Here is a 23,450-nt window from a genome sequence, read left to right as displayed (position 1 = left end):
TCCACATCCTACATGTCTTCCAATCTTTCTGCCTCAAAACCCTCAGGAACTGCTTCTAGGGCATTTGACGTCATCTCACTGCCTTCTGAGAAGGAACACAGACAAGTACAAGCATGTTATCTTACTCAGCATTCAGCCACACACATCGCAACGGGCAGAAGTCACTATCAGTGAGTTCAGTTGCCCTTGTACAAAGAAGAGTTCCACTTCATTATAAAGAAATGGAGCGAGTATGTTTTTAATAGGCCCAACTCTTTAGCTATGTTTTTCTTTTTATCCTGCTTACTTAGTTTTTCTGTGCTTTGAAGTATATTACTTATATTTCTTTTTAATCTTTTCAGCCTCAGTAATAAAATTAATATAAATGAGTCAAATTCTTATCTCCTTATTCTTTGAAGTTAGGATTATATGTATAGAGTAATGTTGAATGAGCTATAAAATTGGCATAAAGTTACTTTTTAGTTGGGTTACACTAGTTCATGCTAATTAATGCTAAAAATGCTTTGGTGATAGAATTCTAGTTACATATAGAATTGGATATAGATTGTTAAAGCATGTTTAATCAGTATGTTTCTACATGAAAGTAAATAAAAGGGTTTTTTTTGGTAATACATCTGTACACAACACATGGGAAATACACTCATGTGTCACTTAACAACATGAATATGTTTTGAGAAATGCATCGTCGGATGATTTCTTCATTGTGTGAATGTGGTAGAGTGATTTACACAAACCTAGATGGTAGAGCCTCCTACACACCTAGGCTATGTAGTGTAGCCTATTGCTCGTAGGCTGCAGACCTGTACAGCAGCTTATTGTACTGAATACTGAAGGCAGTCATAACACAGTGGCAAGTGTTTATGTATCTAAACAGAAAAAGGTACAGTGAAAATACGGTATTATAATCTTATAGGATCACATCATATGTGTGGTCTTTGACCAAATCATTGTGTAGCGTGTGATTATATATTTCATTCTTTAGAATTTCCTAAAATTGTCTTTCCGGTAGTGTCAGCCTGTAATTTCCTTAAGACACAAGAAGAACTTCTTATGCACTTAGTTGACTTCTAATCTCTCTGTAATTTCTTGCCATGCATTAGTGGCATGCTCAGCAGTAAAGACAATTAAAGCAAAAATAAGTGAAGACAGTCTAAATTTAGTTGTCAGCTTTTATGTTGTTTTTGATGAGAAAACATTGTGTTTTTCCCTTTTTTTTTTTTAACAAACTTGGAAAGGCCTTCTTATTGTCAAGATTTCGTTATAAGTAAACATTTATTGGACACTTACTATGTGACATCCATTGTACCGGGAACTGGGAGACAAGATAGATGGCCTGCCTCCTCTTGAAAATTCTGTTGTTTTGAGGGGGCAGATTAAACATCTGCACATAGGCAGACAGACAGACACACACACACACACACAGACACACACACGAGGAACAAGTTGGGATGAGTGTTATGAGAGGAAAACAGGAAGCTAACATACAGAATGCAGGCAGCGTATCCTACCCAAAAAGTCCTTTTTGAGGAAGGAGAGAATGTGGAAAAGTACATTCGAGGTAGGGGCATAAGTGTCAAATACCTCATGGGGTTCTGCCGACAACATGTCCCTGCCTGCTCACCTGCCAGACAGGGCTTCCTCACAAGACTTGGATGCAGAGGCTTTTGGGTGGAATTTTAATAACCTATTTACGACATCAAAACATGGCGGTCTATTTCAGAAACACAAAATAAGTTTCAAGTTCCTTGTAAACATCCCGCTCTGTCCTTTGGAAGGTGCTTCTGTGAATGAGCCTGCGCCAGTTTCTCTCCTCTACTTGGGAGACGTAGAGATCTCAGAAGATGCCACGCTGGCGGAGCTGAAGTCTCAGGTCAGACTTCTTCCTGCACCATAACTGAGTGGTAATGTGGCTTCTTCCAGTGAGATATTAATCTATTCTTCTATCTCCTTTTCCCTCAATTACAGTCGGTTCTGATATGGCATTTGTCATATGCCATGTTCAGTGGTAAGTACCCGCAGGCAACACATGCCCGTGGTGCAGATGGCTCCTCGTGGCCTCACTGGTCCCTCCTCTGACAGGCATGCTGTGCTTTCGTTTCAATCTGTCCTCAGTAACTTGCGGCTTTTGTTCATTTTTATTTTTTTAGGGAAACATGGTTTCTTGGAACATTTGTAAAGCATTCACTTTATCCCTTTATTTACATTGTTTGTGTACCATTGTGACCCATATGTTAAATGTTGTTATGAAACGCTGTGTTACCAGTTTTCCAGGAGGTTAGAACCCCAGCTTTTATGTTAGGATACTAAACTAGATATTCTAGATATTGTGTTGTTTCTTATGCATTAATGTTCACAGAGAAGGAGGGTTTTACCCAAATGGAAAGGCTGGATTAAGTACAACACAGTGTTGAAGAAGCATCCACCTACTATTGGACTGAAATGAGCATTCCTTTCTTCTCTTAGAGGAGAAAATGTAGGGCCCTGTATATGACTAGTGGTTGTTGATGTTTGGCTTTTGTGTGCCCTCAGTACATGAAATACCCTTCCTCGAGAAAAAGCATACATTGGCTGGGTGTGGTGGCTCATGCCTGTAATCCCAGCACTTTAGGAGTCTGAGACAGGTGGGTCACTTGAGGTCAGGAGTTTGGGACTAACCTGACCAACATGGTAAAACCCCGTCTCTACTAAAAGTACAAAAAAAAAAAAAAATTAGCCTGGCATGGTGGCAGGCACCTGTAATCCGAGCTACTTGGGAGGCTGAAGCAGGAGAATCACTTGAACCCGGGAGGGGGAGGTTGCAGTGAGCTGAGATGGCGCCACTGCACTTCAGGCTGAGTGACAGAGTGAGACTCCGTCTCAAAAAAAAAGAAAGGAGAAAAGAAAAAGCAGACAGCCTTATTCTCATGAGAACAAGTGGGAAGATACTTTTTTCCTAATATTAAGTTGAAAGATATAAAGTTGCTGTTTTTAGGTCAAAAAATGGATGAATATTGGTAATTTTAGAGGCTCCAACCAAAGTATATCAGTAGGGGCTTAAAGTGATCCCTTCAGAATTAGAACAAGCAGTTTGGGCCTACTGATTGCAGCCAAAGATTGTGAAGTATTTCAAAATCAAAAGCTGAGTCATCGGCAAACACTGGTGGAGAACTGCATTGGCACGGAAGAAGGCTGATGAGTCCCTCGCTATACTATTAGCTCTGCCCTGGTGAATTCTACTCACATGGAAGTTAATTCCAAAGTTTCATTGTTTAAACATGATGATTAAAAAGACGCTTTTGACTCAGCTTTAGAGATAGGGAACTCACTTCTTTCTCAAGCTGATTTCAGTGCAGAGGAATATGAAGACCTCTCAGGGTTAGTGTCATTTAAGAGAGAGAGATTCCTGTGACTTTTTAAATGATGTTCTCATTACTTGAGATACTCCTTCCCTGAGGTGTCACTGTGTAGTGCTTCGTTTTTTTCCTAAAACAGTATGTTTTGAAGAGTGCTTTTTAAAACCATTGGAGAAATGTCTGTTTCTTTTTCTAGGCCATGACCTTGCCCCCATTCCTGGAGTTCGGTGTCCCATCCCCAGCCCACCTCAGAGCCTGGACAGTGGAGAGGAAGCGCCCAGGCAGGCTTTTACGAACTGACCGGCAGCCGCTCAGGTGGGTTCCTTGCTGGACGCAACGCCGTCCCTCTCTGCTGCTGCCGCACTGGCTGGTGTAGGAGATGGAGGAGGACTCCGTCTTCTGAGCTGAGTGAAAACAAAGCCCATTCCTGGTCATGCCATGCTTATGACTTGGGTGGCACTTTTCATCATAAACTCCAGCAAGACTTCAGTTTTCCATGTTAAGCATAAATGTAGTGTTGTATATTTTTTCTATGCTCCAGTGACTGTGACATTATATAACTTAAAAGCATTTGGAGTGAGATGGAAAGTAGGAGCAGCTGTTTCTCACTGAGAAATGTTGGATTCAGCTGATCCTCCTTCTGAACCTTTGAACTTAAAGAGCAGGTTTGGGTCATTTCCTTTGCAAAAAGCAGCCCTGAGGCTTTCTTTCTATTCTTTCTGTTCTTTCTATTCTTTCTCTCTTTCTCTCTTTCTCTTTCTCTCTTTCTCTCTCTCTCTTTCTCTCTGTCTCCCCTCCCTTCCCTCCCTGTCTTTCTCTTTCTCTCTCTCTCTCTGTATCTCTCTCTCTCCCTTTTCTTTCCTTTTCTTTCCTTTTTTAATAGACAGGGTCTGGCTCTGTCACCCGGGCTGGAATGCCGTGGTGTGATCATGGCTCAACTACAGCCTCAACCTCCCGGGCTCAAGTGATCCTCCCACCTCAACCTCCTGTGTAACTGGGACCTCAGGCATGTGCCACGACACCAGGCTAATTTTTTATTATGACGAGGTCTCCCTGTGTTGCCCAGTCTGGTCGCGAACCCCTAACCTCAAGCAATTCTTCCAACTCGGCCTCCCAAAGTGCTGGGGCTACTGGCATGAGCCACTGTGCCTGGCCAAGGCTGCTTTTAATCAGCTCTGATTACCACCCCAAAGTGACTGGCATGAGAATCTTAACCCCGGCTGAACAGAGGGAAATTTCTTTAGCAGTTTGGCCATCTTCCCAGAGCCAGACCTACATGTTTAGTAAGAAATGACTCAAGTATCTAAATAATCACCACAGCAAGGATTCTCATTTTTTTCCCTTTTCCAAAAGTTTGGGTGTTCTTATAAGTACTCAGAAAACAATCCTTTGCTTAAGAAAAAAGCTTAAAATTGGGGGAAAAAAAATTCAAGAAAATTAAATGTTATGTCACTCAATACTATCTTGTTTCACTTATTATCAGGGAATATAAACTAGGACGGAGAATTGAGATCTGCTTAGAGCCCCTTCAGAAAGGAGAAAACTTGGGGTAAGAAAGTCTACTTTGCATCTAAAGTGATACACACATATCTTAACATAGTTTGCCTTTTTAAGGTTTAACAACTTAATAGTGTAGTATTTTTTCACTGCTTCTAAGTAGCCTAGCAACTTCAAACAGAGCCTGATCTAGAAATATGTATGTCTGGCATCTAAAACTTGGAACTTATTCTCCCATAAAAACAGTAAGGGAGAATTAATTTTTCAGTAACCACCAGGTGCATATTGACCCAATGATGACCCTGAAGTGTCAGCAAGAGACCCACCCGCAGCTGTCATCAGTGTGTCAGACAGTCCACCGTCCAACGGATTTATCATCGTCCCGTCACTCTGCCCCCTTATTCCACTTTCTTCATCCTAGTATCACCTGACATATCTCTACTTACTGATTTATGTGTTAGTATCTGTCTTCCACTACTAGAATATAAGAACTTAATTTATTAATTGCTATATCCTCAATACCTAGAATAGTAATCGTGCCCATGTCATAGTCAATAATTATTTATTAAGTAAAGATGCACCCAAAATTGTCTACAATCAAACCATCTTGTTCTTTTTTCGCTGTAGGAAAATATTTTGCAAGTCCTTTTGTAAATATCATGAACTATTAAGATTTGCTCTACCTGTATGATGTGAATATCCTTCTTTTGGTCTGCTTGTGATATGAGAAAGTTCTCTTTCAACCGTGTCTAACCCGTGTTTAATTTTAGTGTTTTTATAAAAATGCATTCTTTTTTTTTGTTATTATACTTTAAGTTCTAGGGTACATGTGTACAACGTGCAGGTTTGTTACATATGTATACATGTGCCATGTTGGTGTGCTGCACCCATTAACTCGTTTACATTAGGTATATCTCCTAATGCTATCCCTCCCCACCCCCCCCCACAATAGGACCTGGTGTGTGATGATCCCCTCCCTGTGTCCAAGTGATCTCATTGTTCAGTTCCCACCTATGAGTGAGAACATGCAGTGTTTGGTTTTCTGTTCTTGGAATAGTTTGCTGAGAATGATGGTTTCCAGCTGCATCCATGTCCCTACAAAGGACACGAACTCATCCTTTTTTATGGCTGCATGGTATTCTATGCTGTATATGTGCCACATTTTCTTAATCCAGTCTGTCACTGATGGACATTTAGGTTGATTCCAAGTCTTTGCTATTGTAATAGTGCCACAATAAATATACGTTGTGTGTGTCTTTATAGCAGCATGATTTATAATCCTTTGGGTATATCCCCAGTAATGGGATGGCTGGGTCAAATGGTATTTCTAGTTCTAGATCCTTGAGGAATCGCCACACTGTTTTCCACAATGGTTGAACTAGTTTACAGTCCCACCAACAGTGTAAAAGTGTTCCTATTTCTCCACATCCTCTCCAGCACCTATTGTTTCCTGATTTTTTAATGATTGCCATTCTAACTGGTGTGAGATGGAATCTCATTGTAGTTTTGATTTGCATTTATCTGATGGCGAGTGATGATGAGCATTTTTTCATGTGTCTGTTGGCTGTATGAATGTCTTCTTTTGAGAAGTGTCTGTTCGTATCCTTTGCCCACTTTTTGATGGGGTTGTTTGTTTTTTTCTTGTAAATTTGACTGAGTTCTGTATAGGTTCTAGATATTAGCCCTTTGTCAGATGAGTATATTGCAAAAATGTTCTCCCATTCTGTAGGTTGCCTGTTCCCTCTGATGGTAGTTTCTTTTGCTGTGCAGACGCTCTTTAGTTTAATTAGGTTCCATTTGTCAATTTTGGCTTCCGTTACCATTGCTTTTGGTGTTTTAGACATGAAGTCCTTGCCCATGCCTGTGTCCTGAATGGTATTACCTAGGGTTTCTTCTAGGGTTTTTATGGTTTCAGGTCTAACATTTAAGTCTCTAATCCATCTTGAATTAATTTTCGTATAAGGAGTAAGGAAAGGATCCAGTTTCAGCTTTCTACTCATGGCTAGCCAATTTTCCCAGCACCATTTAATTAAATAGGGAATCCTTTCTCCATTTCTTGTTTTTGTCAGGTTTGTCAAAGATCAGATGGCTGTAGATGTGTGGTATTATTTCTGAGGGTTCTGTTCTGTTCCATTGGTCTATATCTCTGTTTTGGTACCAGTACCATGCTGTTTTGGTTACTGTAGCTTTGTAGTATAGTTTGAAGTCAGGTAGCATGATGCCTCCAGCTTTGTTCTTTTTGCTTAGGATTGTCTTGGCAATGCAGGGTCTCTTTTGGTTCCATATGAACTTTAAAGCAGTTTTTTCCAATTCTGTGAAGAAAGTCATTGGTAGCTTAATGGGGATGGCATTGAATCTATAAATTACCTTGGGCAATATGGCCATTTTCACAATATTGATTCTTCCTATCCATGAGCATGGTATGTTCTTCCATTTGTTTGTGTCCTCTTTTATTTCACTGAGCAGTGGTTTGTAGTTCTCCTTGAAGAGGTCCTTTACATCCTTTGTAAGTTGGATTCCTAGGTATTGTATTCTCTTTGAACCTATTGTGAATGGGAGTTCATTCATGATTTGGCTCTCTGTCTGTTACTGGTGTATAAGAATGCTTGTGATTTTTGCACATTGATTTTGTATCCTGAGACTTTGCTGAAGTTGCTTATCAGCTTAAGGAGATTTTGGGCTGAGACAATGGGATTTTCTAAATATACAATCATGTCATCTGCAAACAGGGACAATTTTACTTCTTCTTTTCCTAACTGAATACGCTTCATTTCTTTCTCTTGCCTGATTGCTGTAGCCAGAACTTCCAACACTACGTTGAATAGGAGTGGTGAAAGAGGGCATCCCTGTCTTGTGCCAGTTTTCAAAGGGAATGCTTCCAGTTTTTGCCCATTCAGTATGATATTGGCTATGGGTTTGTCATAAATAGCTCTTATTATTTTGAGATACGTTCCATCAATACCGAATTTATTGAGCGTTTTTAGCATGAAGGGCTGTTGAATTTTGTCAAAGGCGTTTTCTGCATCTATTGAAATAATCATGTGGTTTTTGTCTTTGGTTCTGTTGATATGATGGATTACATTTATTGATTTGCCTATGTTGAACCAGCCTTGCATCCCAGGGATGAAGCCCACTTGATCATGGTGGATAAGCTTTTTGATGTGCTGCTGGATTCAGTTTGCCAGTATTTTATTGAGGATTTTTGCATCGATGTTCATCAGGGATATTGGTCTAAAATTCTCTTTTTTTGTTGCATTCTTAATACAAGTTGTACAACCAGAAATAGTTTCCTGGAAGGGAATTCTAGGATCAGATGATGTGGGAATTTTAAACCTCTTAAAATAGTTAAATATTTTCTCAGGCAAGTTGTTCCAGAGTATGAGTATTTATTTTACCTCACCCACAAACCAGTGTTGACTATTTCATCGTCTAGGTGTTTTCTAAGTTGATAAATGAAAGATGATTATCTTGTTCTCATTTGCTCCAGTGCTTTGATAACTAGTAAGTTCAGGCATTTTTGCAAACTGTATTTTGTGAGTGCATGAATGAGTTATTTCGTGTATTTTGCCTGCTTCTGTAATGAAGTCTAAAGGAAAAGCTCTCTTGGAATTTGTGTGAGCTCTTTATGATTTTGACCCTTTGTCACAATGGTTGTAAGCAGTGTCGGGTTTTGATAGACACAGTGCCTTTGCCCTTTTGAAGAGTAGCTGTGTGCCTCCTCAGGCCCCTTCCATGGGTTCTTCTGTCCTTGGCCGACTTCCAGGGCACTCCTGCTCTCAAGGAGGCCTCTAGTCCCTCCTGTTTCTCTCCAGCAGCCTCTGTCCTCTCCTTGGCAACTTCAGCATCTGTGCCGATGCCCTTTCCGTCCTCTGGCCGCACTGTGCTGGCCTCCGGGCCTGGGCCTCACTCCCTGGTCAGCAGCCCCCTCCCCCATGGGGACATGAGGCTGTGCAGCCTCTGCTCTTGCACTCTGCGCTCCCCTGATTCCATGGGCCCACATCTTCCCATGAGCTCTCTTTCTTACAGTCATTTCATTTCTCTCATTTTGTCACCTCTTTTGATGGTAAAAACACTTAACAGAAGTATCGAGAAACCACTCATTGTCTCAGCATCCTAAGAACCAGTCTTCATTTCCCCTTGCTGCCTTCCGGTTCTTGTCTATAGCTTTGCCTCCATGGCCTGTGCTGGCCTCTGCACGCCTCTGTTCCTCCTGCCTTGCTGAGTGGTGTTCTTTCTGCTGCTCCTCCTAAGGCTTCCCGTCTCCCACAGCTGCAGTCTTGTCTGTCACCCAGCCCATGTCTCTCTTCCCAATTCCAACCCTCAGGTTCTTCTCCCTGGCTACCTCACAGCACCTCATATTTACAGCCCCCAAAGTCAAGGGCATAACTGCCTACTTCGAGCCTGCTCTCCTCCTGCTGGCTGCTGGGCTATCAGGCCAGGCCCCTCTCACCCTGTCCCCCTCCGCCGCATCGTCCCTGCTCAGGCTGCCGCCTCTTTCCTTTTCTCTCGCACTGAGGAAGGTTTCCTACCCTGTCTGGGGGGCTCTGCTGTGGACCAAGAGTGGGATCTTCACTTCCGCTCTTCATCAAGGTTGAAGGAAATTGAACTGTGAAATAAGAGTTTGCCACTAGCATCCAGCATTTAGGGAAAAATCTCTCCTTATAAAAACCAGAAAAGCTGGAGGGGAAGCTTTGCCCACTATGCCTCAAGTTACCACGTGGTTTTGTTTGTTTGTTTGTTTGTTTGGATCTGGCACTTGACAGTTTTCTGGTGCAGCCCCCAGGACGTGCTGCTGAGGACACAGGTGCGCATCCCTGGTGAGAGGACCTACGCCCCTGCCCTGGACCTGGTGTGGAATGCGGCCCAGGGTGGGACTGCCGGCTCCCTGAGGCAGAGAGTTGCTGATTTCTATTGTCTTCCCGTGGAGAAGATTGAAATTGCCAAATACTTTCCCGAAAAGTTCGAGTGGCTTCCGATACCTAGCTGGGTAAAGTTGTGGGGCTGACTCAGAGAAATTGGGGCTTACTGGCCTAGCAATGAGGTTATGCAATTTTTCATGGTGATGGAGAATTTAGTGAGAACTTCAGGTTGAGTTTTGCTTATTTAAGATGTTTGATTTTCCCATAGAACCAACAAATAACCAAGAGGAAAAAGAAAAAAAAACAAGATTATTTGCAAGGGGCACCATATTACTTGAAAGACGGAGATACTATTGGTGTTAAGGTAAGTTGTTTAACAGCAAATTTACCACTTTGACAAGACACGAGGGTCACATGATTTTATAGAGATGTTTTATTGAATCTTTAAGACACAGATAATCCCATTTTATACAAGTTGTTTCAGAGAATGCATAAAAAAGAGGGAAAACTGGACAGCTGACTTTCCAAGGCCACTGGAGCCTCAGCATCCAAACTGCCAAGGACAGTAAAATACGATACAGATCAGTTTCACTTCTGACCATAAATGTAAAATTCTAAGTAAAATACTACCAAGTTCAGCCCTGCAAGTATGTTTTTAAAAAAACTACTGTGTGTGGCCGGGCGCGGTGGCTCATGCCTGTAATCCCAGCACTTTGGGAGGCCAAAGCAGGCGGATCACAAGGTCAGGAGATGAGACCATCCTGGCTAACACGGTGAAACCCCGTCTCTACTAAAAATACAAAAAATTAGCCGGGCGTGGTGGCGGGTGCCTGTAGTCCCAGCTACTCCGGAGCCTGAGGCAGGAGAATTGTGTGAACCCGGGAGGCGGAGCTTGCAATGAGCTGAGATGGCGCCACTGCACTCCAGCCTGGGCGACAGAGTGAGACTGCATCTCAAAATAAATAAATAAATAAGTAAATGCTACTGTGTGACATGATGTCAGAGTAGGTCATCCAAGGAAATGTGAGGAGGGCAGCATGAAGAATAGATTATGTAAGAAATAATCCTGCCAGACTCAAGAGATGCAGAAAAAGCATAAAATAAAATTTATTATTAAAAACCCGATGTTCATTCATGACTTTAAAAAATAACTTAGAGCAAACTAGGAATAGAAGGAAACGCCTTAACCTGATGCACATATCTACCCAAAACCTCTAGCAGCAGCACTGTGACAGCTTCAGAAGCTTCCATTTTCATGAAAGTGGGGCCCAAAGTAAGGATCCCCTAGCCGCCCCTTCTGTTTCACACTGTACTAACCAACACAGGCAATGAGTTACCTCCCTCCCCGCCAAAAGAGAAGTAAATAAAAATTGAAAGAGCAGTAAAAGAAATGTGAAAAGGAAAATATAAAACTGTTCTTACAAAGGAGATTCAAGGTCAGGTGCGGTGGCTCATGCCTGTAATCCCAACACTTTGGGAGGCCGAGGTAGGTGGATCACTTGAGCCCAGGAGTTCAAGACCAGCCTGGACAACATGGTGAAACCTGGTCTCTACAAAAAAATACAAAAATTAGCGGGGCGTGTTAGCACACACCTGTAGTCCCAGTTACTCAGGAGGCTGAGCTAGGAGGATCACTTGAGCTAGGGAGGTGGATGTTGCCCGAGATCGTGCCACTGCACTGCAGTCCAGGCAACAGAGATCCTGTCTCCAAAAAAAAAGAAAAAAAAAAAAAAAGGAAACTCAAGAGACTACACAGATAAATGATTAGATCTGATAGAGGAGTTCAAAAGGTTCCAAGATGAGTATAAAACCTATACAAAACCTTACTTAGCAGTGTTAAAGGAAGCTTCTGTTAAGCCACGTCATGTTCTTGGAAGGGAAAGCTCAGAATAGTAAAGGTATCAGTTCTTCCCAAGTCTGTAAATTCAGTGAAATTCCAACGAAAATCCACATAGATCAAATAAAACTAATAGCATAAATTCATACATGAGAGCAAAGGACCAAAGAGCTAAGATTTTCTTTTTATTTTTTTGAGACAGCATCTCACTCTGTTGCCCAGGCTGGAGTGCAGTGGCATGATCTCGGCTCACTGCGAGAAGAAAAGGACAGGGTCCTTGCCTTACCAAGTGTTGACTGTCACAGCTGTGACGACAGTGTAGCATGCAGGCACGGGTAGATACGCAGGCTCATGGACAGGGTGGAAAGCCCAGAAACAGAATCACAGATATAAGGAAACGTGACAGATACTTGAGGTAACATTTTAAAATGGGTTATTCAATGAATGGTGCTGGGAAAATTAGTTATCTATGTAGGAAAATCATATTCATGAATTTTCATAACCATAAAATAAATTTTATACAAGTTGAGTATCTGTGATTCAAGATGCTTGGGACCAGAGCTGTTTCCGATCTCAGGTTTTTTTCGGGTTTTGGAATATTTGCATTATACTTAACGGTTGAGCCTCCCTAATCCCAAACTCTGAAATCTGAAATGCACCATTGAGTTTCAGATTTCTGGATTACGGATGCTTGACTTGAATCAGCGTCCGGCCCCATAAAACCTGTACTTACCTCTGCTCACACCATAGTCAACAGGCAATCCAGTTGAAGACTTAAATGTGAAAAGTACTCATTTTCGATCTTGTCTTCTATTTTTTTATGTTTTGAGATGGGGTGTCACTCTGTCACCCAGGTTGGAGTGCAGTAGCGCGATTTCCACTCACCGTAATGTCTGCCTTACGGGCTCAAGCGATCCTCCCACCTCAGCCTCCCAAATAGCTGGGACCACAGGCACGTGCCATTACGCCCAGCTAATTTTTTGTATTTTTGGTAGAGACAGGGTTATGCGGTGTTGCCCAAGCTGGTCTTGAACTCCTGAGTTCAGGCAGTTCACCTGCCTCAGCCTCCCAAAGAGCTGGGATTACAGGCGTGAGCCACCACTCCTGGCAAGAAGGATTTCTTAAACAAAAAGTGCAAACCATAAGAGAATCAATAAATTTCATTACATTAGAAGTGAGAACTTTTGTTCATCAAAGGAAACCATAAAAAACAGTGAAAAGGGAAGTCACAAATGGGGGAGAGACATATGCAGTAAGACAGCAGAGGGTTATTCTCCAGCATAGACAGCAGATCTTCTGCAAATCTGTTATCAAAAAATAACCCACTAGAGAAGTGGGCCAAGGTTATCACCTGGCAGTTCACAGAGGAGAACAGAATGGCCAGGAAACACATGAAAAGAGAACCAGCTTGCCAAGTGAGCAGGGAGCTGCCCTTGCTAATGAGACCATGGGAACTCCCACACACATGGCCGGGCGCAGTGGCTCACGCCTGTAATCCCAGCACTCTTGGAAGCCAAGGCAGGCAGATCACTTGCACTCAGGAGTTTGAGACCAGCCCGGGCAACGTGGCAAAACCCAACTTCTTGAGTGGCTAAGGCAGGAGGATCACTTGACCCCAGGAGATGGAGGTTGTAGTGAGCTGAGATGCCACTGCACTCCAGCCAGGGTGGCAGAGTCAGACCCTGTGTCAAAAACAAAAAAACTCCCGTGGGAGCACAAGCTGCTCTGGAGAGCAGTTTGGTGTTATTTTCGTACACAGATGCCCATCAGTACAACCAAGGAGTCCCACTCCTAGCTATATGCCCTAGAATAGCCCACCCCTAGGTGTGTGGAGACACGTGGATATGCTCACTGAAGCACTACAGGAATAGAATGAAGTGGAAAGAAATTGACAGGGTTTTTTTGTTGCTGTCTGTTTGTTTGTTTGTTTGTTTTTGAGATAGAGTCTCACTCTGTCGCCCAGGCTGGAGTGCAGTGGCGTGATCTTGACTCACTGCAACCTCCGCCTCCCGAGTTCAAGCGATTCTCCTGCCTCAGTCTCCCATTCCCCAGCCTCAGCCCCCCCACAATTTTTAAAACTTGTGTCATGTGCAATTTGCTGGAACAGAAATTATAATATTTGCTTATCAGTGTACTAGAATAGAGATTAGAATATTTGACACAACATGTTCCTAGCAGAGGTGGGGCACTGAGAAGTAGCCAGACCCTCCTGCAGAGCTTGGTTCATATCTCAGTCATTGAAGAGTTTAACTGTGATGTGTAGCCAGAGCCAGCTCCCCGCCTCCACACCTGAGAATGCAGCCAGCAACCTGGGCAACCCCAAGCACGAATCCCGCAGGCCCTGCACTGTGTCTTTCCTGGCACGCACTTCCCTTCCTGGGTGCGCCCCGAGGCATCCTCCCTGTGGGCAGCATTTATGGAAATAACATGCGTGTGGAAAATGACCTGCAAGTCCTGGGAAAGGGAGGAGGCTTGCCCAGTCACGAGAACCCATGGAGCAGCCTGTGTTTGTGAAACCCTGCGGTGAAGGCTTGCAGGAGATGCCAAGGAAGTAAAGCCAAGTTCATGCCTCTCAGAAGCTGGGGCTGACTATAGAAATACAGAGGCGAGAACAGACTGACAGTGTCTATACAGCAAACAGCAGTGCTTCTGGCACAGCAGTGAGAGATCCGTGTGCCAATGTGGATGATCTCTGTGCTTCATGTTCTTGCCTGGTAGCCCTTTAAAGTGCCCCTGTGTGGCCACTCCCAGTGGAAGCTTCTGGAGCTGAAGGGAAAGGTCAGATGGCTGGAAATTAATTTCCCTTGTGGAGCTCTTCTTGCCACCCTCGAGTTTGTTTTCATCGAGCAAGAGGATTTTTTAAAAATCAGTTATTCACCTAGTTTATGTAAATTTGAATCTGTCCTTTTGTCAATATAGGTAGTTTTTTAAACATGCCTCTTTTAAATATAGGCTAAAAAGATGTGAGAAAACACTGCTCATTACTTCTTTTGAAATGTAGAATCTCCTGGTTGACGACAACGATGATTTCAGTACAATCAGAGATGACATTGGAAAAGAAAAGCAGAAACAACGGGCCCTGGGGAGGAGGCAAAGGTAATTGCTGGGGTCTGCACAGACGTGCAGCTGACAGAGCCCTCTCTGACTCACTCCTGGTTGGAAACTGATAGGGACCGGAAACTCTTGTTCATTCAGGGTGCACACAAAGCACGCCAGTGTGGCAGGTCCTTCTCCGCCCCCTGAGTTCTTTCCTCTCCTTGAGTGCCTCCTCCTGGAGCTTTCTATGGAACAGGTGAAGTCCGCGTGGACTGCAGAGGCGCGATGAGGAGCCTGCGATCCGCGGTCACATGGTCACCCTCCCTCCTCCCCACACGCAGCCTCGCCCTCTGCCTGGGTCTTGGCTTTCCCTTCAGGTTCCCACGCCCTCCTGTCTCCAGAACCACCCCATCCTGCCGCCACCTCGGCCCTGCTGCGGGCTCCCTGTCCTCCTCCCGCTCTCTCCAAGGTTCCCAAGAGCCCGGCCACTTCTCCAGGGTACGCTGCCGTGGCTTCAGCGCTGCTACCCCCGCTTCCTCCAGGACACTGCCTCACCCCTGGCCACCAGGACTCCACTGCCACAGGCCGTCTTCTACCTCTGCTCAGGACTCCTTCCCTCTCTCCCTCCTCCCGGCTCTGGCGCTGCCTGCCCTTGCCTGGCTCTGCGCTCACTGCCACTGGAGGAAGCAGGTGCTGCTTGCAGTCAGGTCAAGCCACAGGTTCTGTGCCCAGCCGGCTCTCTTCAGACCTCCAGGCCACACACAGCCCCCAGGAACTTGCACTCTGCACACCCAGAACTGGGGTGTGAGGCTCAGTTCCCGCTGCTCAGCTCACCACCACCACAAGTCCTGGGACCTGCCCATGGCATCAGCTCCAAGCAGGCCGCACCAGAGGCCCCCAGGCACCCTCATCTTCCCCCACTCCCCGACTCAGGGACTCTGGGTCTCTCCTAAATCTGCCTTTCATCCTGTTCTGACTGCTTCTGCCCTGGTGGATTTCATCTTTTCTTTTCCTGCCCAAATGACTGCAGGAGCTTGATCTGGCCCCGCTCACCCTAATCCCCCTCTCCTCCCACCCCTCAGTATCTTGGCTGCCCATATGCCAGGGACTGCATGCCCTCTGCCGCTGGGGGTGTCTGGGGAAGAGAGGTCCCAGGTGGAGGTGGCAGGGCAGGCGGGCGTGACCTTGTGACCGTGGCAGAGGTGAGGGTTCGAGTGTGATTAGAGGCTGCTGGAGGGTATGAAGGGGGACGTGTTGACATGATCGCTGGCTGCTTTGTGGTGAGTGGATTCTAGGAGGTAGAAGTAGAATCAGGAAGCCGAGGGAGGAGACTCCCTGAGTGAAGATGACGGCGGGTAGGGACTGCGTGAGCTCCGCAAGCAGCATAGCCCCTGGACCTGGGGGCCTTCCTCTTCCTCTCTGCTCTCCGGGGTCTGGCTGCTTTCCGGACAGCACTGTCCCATGGCCTTTCCTGACTCCCTAAGGGCCCCGGGAGCCCCAGGATGGCAAAGGACCTGTGCCCAGCCTCACCCCCATTAGCAGCTCTGCAGCCCTCAGGTCCTGGTGCCCTCAGAGACCTGGGGATATGGGAGCGGGTCTGCAGCGCTGGCTGCTCGGGTTTTCCTATTTAAAGGCCAGACACGCACACACACATAAAATTCTATACGTGTCTAATACATAGACACTAAAATATTGTTTTCCACATTTTTTTTTTTGAGACAGAGTCCCACTTTGTCACCAGGCTAGAGTGCAGTGGCGCAATCTTGACCCACTTCAACCTCTGCCTCCCAGGTTCAAGTGATCCTCCTGACTCAGCCTCCCAAGTAGCTGGTACTACAGGCGTGCACCACCACGCCCAGCTAATTTTTGTATTTTTAGTAGAGACGGGGTTTCACCATGTTGGCCAGGATGGTCTCGATCTCTTGACCTTGTGATCCACCTGCCTTGGCCTCCCAAAGTACTGGGATTACAGGCCTGAACCACCGCGCCTGGCCCTGTTTTCCACATTTAAATGTGATGCCACTGACTTCGTCAGACTTCTCTACACATCCTCTCTGTCAAAGCCTTAGTTGTCACCAGGGCTGCTGTTTGGAGACATCCAACAGTTTCCCAGGCCCTGGTATCTCCATTTTCATCTGTGGCGTTGGAGATAGCGCATTTTAAAGATTCGTGTTGCTGTCACTGAAAACCTCATCTTAAGCCTCATGCGTGCTGTTTGCACAACAGTAGACCACTGGCGTCTTCTGAACACCGTGATGGAACCACTTACCATATTGTTTTTCATTTATCTATTTTTTGGAGTTAATAGAGTCACATGCTTTCAAAAGCCATCAAAGAGGTTCACTGAGAAATCTCTGCACCCCCATCCCCAGGTACACAGCCTCTCCCAGATGGGCCAGCGTGACGGTCACCTGCATGTCCTTTCAGAGACCTGTGGATAGGGGTAGAGGAGCTTCCCTTCTCTTTTGACCAGAGCTTTCTTGGTAGCCTTGCTGTTTTCCTGTACCGGTGTGTGCCCAGCTGCCCCGTCTCATGGTGGGAGCGTGCTGTCCTGATGCATGGGTAGACCACGGTTTAGGTGACATATGCCCACCTCACACACTTCCAGGTTGTCGCCAATCTGTCACCATCACAGTGAATAACCTTGTATATTCCCCATTTTGCAGTACAGATGTGGATATATCTGTAGGACAGATTTCTGCAAGTGGAATTGCTAGGTCAGAGGGTATGGCTATAAACATTATCTGCAAATAAGAAAAAGACAACCAATCCAATACAAATAGAGGTGAGGATATGAACAGTTCATAGAAAAGGAACTGCAGCTCGCTTGCCAACATATAAAAACATGCTCAGCCATTCACTCATGATAAAACAGATGTAAATTCAAGCTACCCCGAGACAGTGCCACACGCCCATCGGCAACGCTAAAGCGGGAAAGACCCATGTGTTCGAGGACTCAGAGTCACTGGGGCTCTCATCCCCTGTGTGTGGGTGTGGAATTGGCATAGATGCTTTGGAACTCAGGACAGTACCTCGTGCTGCATCTCCTGTGCATTTCCCGGTACCCGGCCTTCTACTCCTCAAAAACATGGACATGTGCCCACCAGGATGTCCCCAAAAATAACACGGCAGCTTCATTCACCAAGGCCAGATTCTGGCCGTATTGAAGGAAAGGCTGCTGAGCAGTGGGATGGCGGGTGGGCTGTGGAGGCTTCCTGCCAGGGACTGTGCAGCGTGGGCAGGACACACACATCAGGCTGGGCCAAAGCACCCGGCCGCAGAGCACCTGCCACACGGTGCCATGGGCCAGGGGGTCACAGCAAAAGCCAGTCTCTTGAGTGGGATGCCGAGTGGCCTTTCTCTCAGAACAAGCCTGAAGGGGCAGAGGCAGCCTCTGTGTTGTGTCACACAGGTATGTGTGATTGTGATGAGTCATGCAGCAGTATGTTTCCCGTGTGTGTGCCGTGTGTGTGTGCACTCCGGATGTCACTCTTCCATTTAAAAAGGAAAGGAAGGTTTCTCAGCTGTGACGCATTTTCACTGAGCAGATTCAGAAAGCCCCAGAGCCTGAACCATGCCGTGCCGCAAAGGCAAACAGGGAACGGCAGCTGCCGGCCTGGCACAGGGCTGGTGGCAGGGCAGAACGAGGCCCTCTGGCAGGTGGCTGAGATCTGTCTGTCCAATTGCAAATGCATATCCCTGTGGCCTATAAAATTGGAGTGCATTTTGGAGTCTCTGTGAACCCCTCACCCTGGCACCCACCGCATCCATGAGTCAGTGACAGTCTCTGTGTCTCCACAGCCGAGAAGCCCTCCATGAACGGAGCAGCTGCATCCTCTCCAGTGCAGAGACGCCTGCCCAGACCCGAGCCCCAGAAACTTCGCTCTCCATCCACGTGGGGAGTTTCAGATAACCCCGCCACGCACGGCTCCGCTCCTGATGAACTCTCCGGCTGATGCCACAAACGTGGGCTTCCTGGGCATGGGGACTGGCAGCCTGGCGCCTCCAATCCCAAATCCTCTGTTTCCTTTGAGCACAGGGACGGCTCCTCTGCGGCCTGGCCAGTGCACGTAGTCACTTAGCTCTGCAACACATGGCAGCCTCGGGGGTTGGCACAGCCCTGGACGCCACCCATCCAGCTGCCAGTAGGTGCTGGGCTCTCACAGCACCTGGCCCCAGCTGGCTTTTTTTTCTTTTAACCAGAAAATACACAACGTGTGCAGGCAGCGCAGGCACGGAGGCAGTGGCATGCTGTCACTGCGGTGGGAGGTGTGCGTGGTCAGCCTGGCCGCTTTCCTCCACGTTCAGATGACTCCCGCTCGCCCTGACCGGGTTCTCACAGTGTCTCAGGCCACTGCGCCACCGCGTTGGTGCTGAGCAGAAGTGGGGTCTGCTTTCAGGACTTCATTTACCCCACTGGTTCTGGCCCCACATGCTCCATGTCTGCCCTTTGGTCTGAGTTAAAACTGCAATGCTGAAAAGTGTGAGCTCTTTCCACGAGGAGGAACCAGACAGGGCGGCCTCCGAGGGTGAGCCGCTCTGCTAAGCAAGGACGGCCGCTGCGCATCAGCCCACAGGCCCAGCCTCCCCTAGGTGCTCTGTGATGAGAATGTCCTTGGATCCCGAGAACTGCGGCTGCTGCCGTCCACAGCGCCTCATCCTCTCTTCCTTTGTGGAAGTGGGGCAGGCAGGGCTGTGGCAGACAGGCCTGGCATAGCCCAGGTTCCAGGTGTCCTGGCCAGCCTGACTGGGTTCCTGAGTAGACTCAATGAAAACACCTGAGAAAAAACGTAAACTAAGGAAGCGTTTTTCCACTTAATCCAACCCAGGTTTCTGTTCATCTTAAAGGATTTAATTGGCATTTGTGAGAAATAATAGCACCTGTGTCACTGAGTTGATTTGGGACACAGATGGTTGACTTTCCCAGACAGCAACTTAGCGGAAAGCAGCATCCCAAAGACGGTGTCACACGTTCTGAGCCTGCTTGTCACCTGGGCCTCATGGTTTCTTGTCAGCCCCGTCACTGATGGGAAGCAGCACTGACGTGTGAGGGCAGGAAGGACACCGCTGGAGTCAGGCGCTCCCCCGCCTGTGACCCTTTTCCAACAAGCTGACGCTGAGCCAGCGGCCCGCTCTGCCCCGCATCCTCCTCCCAACGGTCCAAACCACTACCAGACAGGAGCCGCGTCGCTTCCACACACGTGTCTGAGCATCTGCCATAGATGTCTGTGCGTTTCTGTGAAGCACTGTGCTGTAAGGACTGGACTCTGACGAGCAAGCTGCCTCCCACTCCCAAACACTGACCCCACTCAGGAGACTCACCCTGGGTGTAGACGGCGTCTTTGTAGAGGGAGATAGAGGCTTCTAACCCCACTCAGGAGACTGACACTGCGTGTAGACTGCGTCTATAGAGGGAGATAGAGGCTTCTGATGACACCAGAGCTGCAAGTGTCGTGAGTGGAGCTGGGCGCCCAGCCCTTCTTAAGCTGTTCTGTTTCTGTGGCTCTGACATATGTCCGTAGCATCCCCCTTCATCTCATCTCAACGTAATGAAACTAATGAAATCGCTGAAAAGCTTTGCCTTTGAGAGGCCAGAAGCCTCGCAGAACATCTCTGCAAGTCCAAAGACGCCTGTGGGTTGATGTGCCTTTAAGTCCAGCAGGTGCGTGTGACCAGGCCAGCCTATGCGTGTGGCCTTTGCCTTCTTCCCTTTCTTCCTGTTTTCTGTTTTTTTAATTTGGGGATTGAGAAAGCTGTATGATTTTGTTAAAGGAGAAATAAACCATTTTTTAAAGTTGTAGCCCTTAGCTTCTTTTGGTTGCCGGCTACTTCATGTCCAGCTTGCTTAAGAGAGGAACTTTTGGCTGGGCTCGGTGGCTCAACACCTGTAATCCCAGCACTCTGGGAGGTCGAAGTTGGTGGATCACCTGAGGTCAGGAGGTCGAGACCAGGCTGACCAACATGGAGAAACCCCGTCTCTACCAAAAAAAAAAAGCTGGGCATGGTAGCATGTGCCTGTAATCCCAGCTACTTGGGAGGCTGAGGCAGGAGAACTGCTTGAACCCCGGAGTTGGAGGTTGCAGTGAGCCGAGATCGTACTGTTGCACTCCAGCCTGGGTGACAGAGTAAGGCTCCGTCTCAAAAAAAAAAAAAAAAAAAAAAGGAACTTTTGGCTGGGCTCAGTGGCTCACGCCTGTAATCCCAGGACTTTGGGAGGCCAAGGCAGGTGGATCATTTGAGGTCAGGATTGTGAAACCAGCCTGGCTGACATGGTGAAACCCTGTCTCTACTAAAAGTACAAAAAATTATCTGGGCGTGGTGGCAGGCGCCTGTAGTCCCAGTCACTCGGGAGGCTGAGGCACGAGAATCAATTGTTTGAACCTGGGACGCGGAGGTTGCAGTGCGCCAAGATCATGCCACTGCACTCCAGCCTGGGCGACACAGCGAGACTTCGTCTCAAATAAATAAACAAATAAATAAATACATAAATAAAATAAGGAACTTTTGTGGCCCTTTTTCCCAAGCCTGCTTCAGATGCTAAATAAACAGAGTTTCTATTTAGAAATACTGCAGCAGTGCTGCTTTAGAAATAACAGAAGTTTGCTTTGGTTTTAAAAAGTTCAGACTCATGGGAAAAAATGCACTGGAAGAAACTGGATGTAATCTGGTTTTATTTTCCTTCTATGGAAATAGGTAATGGTGGTGGCATTGCAGAAAACATACTTATTCAACAGTGACTTTTTCTAGCCAAAAAAAGGGAGGGGCAAGAATTAGCTTGCAAATCATTTTGGCGCCATCTATGTGAGTTTAGCTGCAGAACAGACTTACCAGTGAGGGGCCAACTTACCACAGCCCCTTCACCCTGCAGGCCATCCTTCATTCTGGATAACGCACCCACCCAAAGCACGGCCATACTAGGCTTTAATAAAGTCCATAACCAACGAATTCTGGGTGCATTTACATTCTGGAGATTCACTGCACTTGAGAGGAGAGTGAAGCGGTGACCTCAATATCCAAGTAAAGAGAGACTGCTTCCAGCTCCCTCCAGCCTCTGCCCTCCCCCACCCCACCACACACGCCCACACACACGCGGCAGGTGCGCTGCCATGCGTCCAGGTCCCCGTGGCAATGGCTGCAGAGTGGCAGACAGGGCCCTTCATCTGCAGGTTCTTGCCCCAACTCGGGGTGGCAGGAGCAGACATGGCAATCTCCCGGTTCATGAAACAAGAGCCCACCAATGGGCTCACACCAGGCCGGGGCGGGGCCAGGCGAGTGCTCAGGGCACAGTGGTGCCTCTGCCAGGCCCCAGTGTGCTTCTCTCCGAGGTGGTTCTGTCTCCGCAGGCACCTCCCCAGCTGCTGAGACGCCACCAGCAGCTCCATCACACCAGGCAGCCACCAAATGCCTCTTCCTACAAGCCAGTGAAAGCCCTGGGCTCTAAGTGGGTGATGTGCGTGGGTTCCAGGATGGAATGACAGTCGGGGGAGAGGGGAAGGTGCGTTGCCCAGAGCTTCCAGGTGCCCATGCCCTTCACACGCATGTGCTTCAAAGATGGCAGCACCTCGTGTTGGTGTGGCTGTTGCACCTCCCTCCCAGCCACGCCGCCCCCACCCCAGAGGGGCGACTCCGAGTTGCACCCGCTCCTAGCCCAGATCTAAGAGCTCTGGGTGGGGTCCAGCAACCTACAGCCAAGGGACGCGTGTGAGCCCACCTGGAGCCAGGGCACAAAGGAGTGGAGGGACCACAGCAAAACTGCTCTGGCAAACAACAGAGGCCACAAATCCAGGGGTCAGTTAACATTACTGGACCAAGCACCCAGTTTGTTTTTCTAACTGGTGGAGTTCTGAAGAGGATCAGTTTAAAAACAATATAGACCGCTGCATTTTCTCCACTCGACTCTACTGTCCCATTTTGCCATCTACACCTGAGCAGCCCTCTCCACTTCAGATCGCTGTCTGGCCTCCCACCACTGTCAGATGCCATCTCTGTGAGAAACTCCCTCCTCACTGCTTTCGGACACAAGGGAGCCATGCCCCGTGTGAGATGGGCCATGCGAGCGCAGGAGTGAGGCGGGCGGAGCACACACCAGCCTCCCCCCAGGTCTGCCCCTGCCCGAACATCTGGTGCCCCCAGCAAGTGAGACGCCCCGGCTGCTGTGCTGGAAAGCATGCCTGTCACTTGGGTCCAATTTCCTCACCTGTCACGTGGGCTGGGCTTGCTATGAGGCTTGGGACACAGCAGAGCACGGCTGTCAAAAAGATACGCCCTCTGCCTCCCGTGTCAGCCATGTGCTGGCTGTGCCTCATGGGGCAAGTTATGTCCCCTCTCTGAGCCTGTCCCTCGCCTGTGAAATGCAGATAACCCCCCATGTAAAGCTGTCAGGGGAATGAGAGGAGTTCATACGTGCAAGGCACTTAGATCAGCACCTGGCACAAATTATAAAGTGTCAGCCATCAGCATCCCCATCACCGTCATAGCTCGTACCCTTCGCACTGATTGGTTTAGTCATGAGTGTGTGAGGCAGTTCTAGCCAAGACATTAGAGGCGGCCAGCTGAAGCCAGAGCTTCAGAAAGGTCTCCCTTTATCTTAAAAAGAGACACACAGGATTGCTTAAAGCCAGGAGTTCAAAACCAGCTTAGGTAGCAAGACCCAGTCTCTACAAAAAATTTTACAAACTAGCTGGGTGTGTTGTCATGCATCTGTGCTCTCAGCTACTAGGGAGGCTGAGGTGGGAGGATCACTTGAGCCCAGGAGTTGGAGGCTGCAGTGATCTATGATTATGCCACAGTACTCCAGCCCAGAAGGCAGAGCAAGACATCTTCAAAACACAAAAGAGCGAGTGACCCATAAAAGAGGCAGCCATTTGTCTCCAAACACCTTACAGTGGT

General features: G+C 47.3%; 1 protein-coding gene across 2 annotated transcripts in view; it reads left to right on the top strand.

Moving 5' to 3' along the window:
- The window catches only part of USP40 (ubiquitin specific peptidase 40), a 93,601-nt gene extending 73,240 nt beyond the window's left edge, over positions 1 to 20,361 (top strand). For both annotated transcript variants that reach the window (XM_025405196.1, XM_025405197.1), the window contains 7 exons: positions 1,776 to 1,870; positions 3,529 to 3,647; positions 4,816 to 4,881; positions 9,606 to 9,816; positions 9,957 to 10,052; positions 14,527 to 14,621; positions 18,363 to 20,361. In XM_025405196.1, the coding sequence (XP_025260981.1) occupies positions 1,776 to 1,870; positions 3,529 to 3,647; positions 4,816 to 4,881; positions 9,606 to 9,816; positions 9,957 to 10,052; positions 14,527 to 14,621; positions 18,363 to 18,474 (794 nt within the window). In that variant the 3' untranslated portion in view covers positions 18,475 to 20,361. The remainder of the gene's footprint in view (positions 1 to 1,775; positions 1,871 to 3,528; positions 3,648 to 4,815; positions 4,882 to 9,605; positions 9,817 to 9,956; positions 10,053 to 14,526; positions 14,622 to 18,362) is intronic.
- Positions 20,362 to 23,450: the final 3,089 nt, after the last annotated feature.

This window comes from Theropithecus gelada, chromosome 12, assembly GCF_003255815.1.
Source record: "Theropithecus gelada isolate Dixy chromosome 12, Tgel_1.0, whole genome shotgun sequence".
NCBI lineage: Eukaryota > Metazoa > Chordata > Mammalia > Primates > Cercopithecidae > Theropithecus > Theropithecus gelada.
Note: the sequence above shows the minus strand (reverse complement) of the source record. Positions and strands in the feature narration are given on the sequence as shown.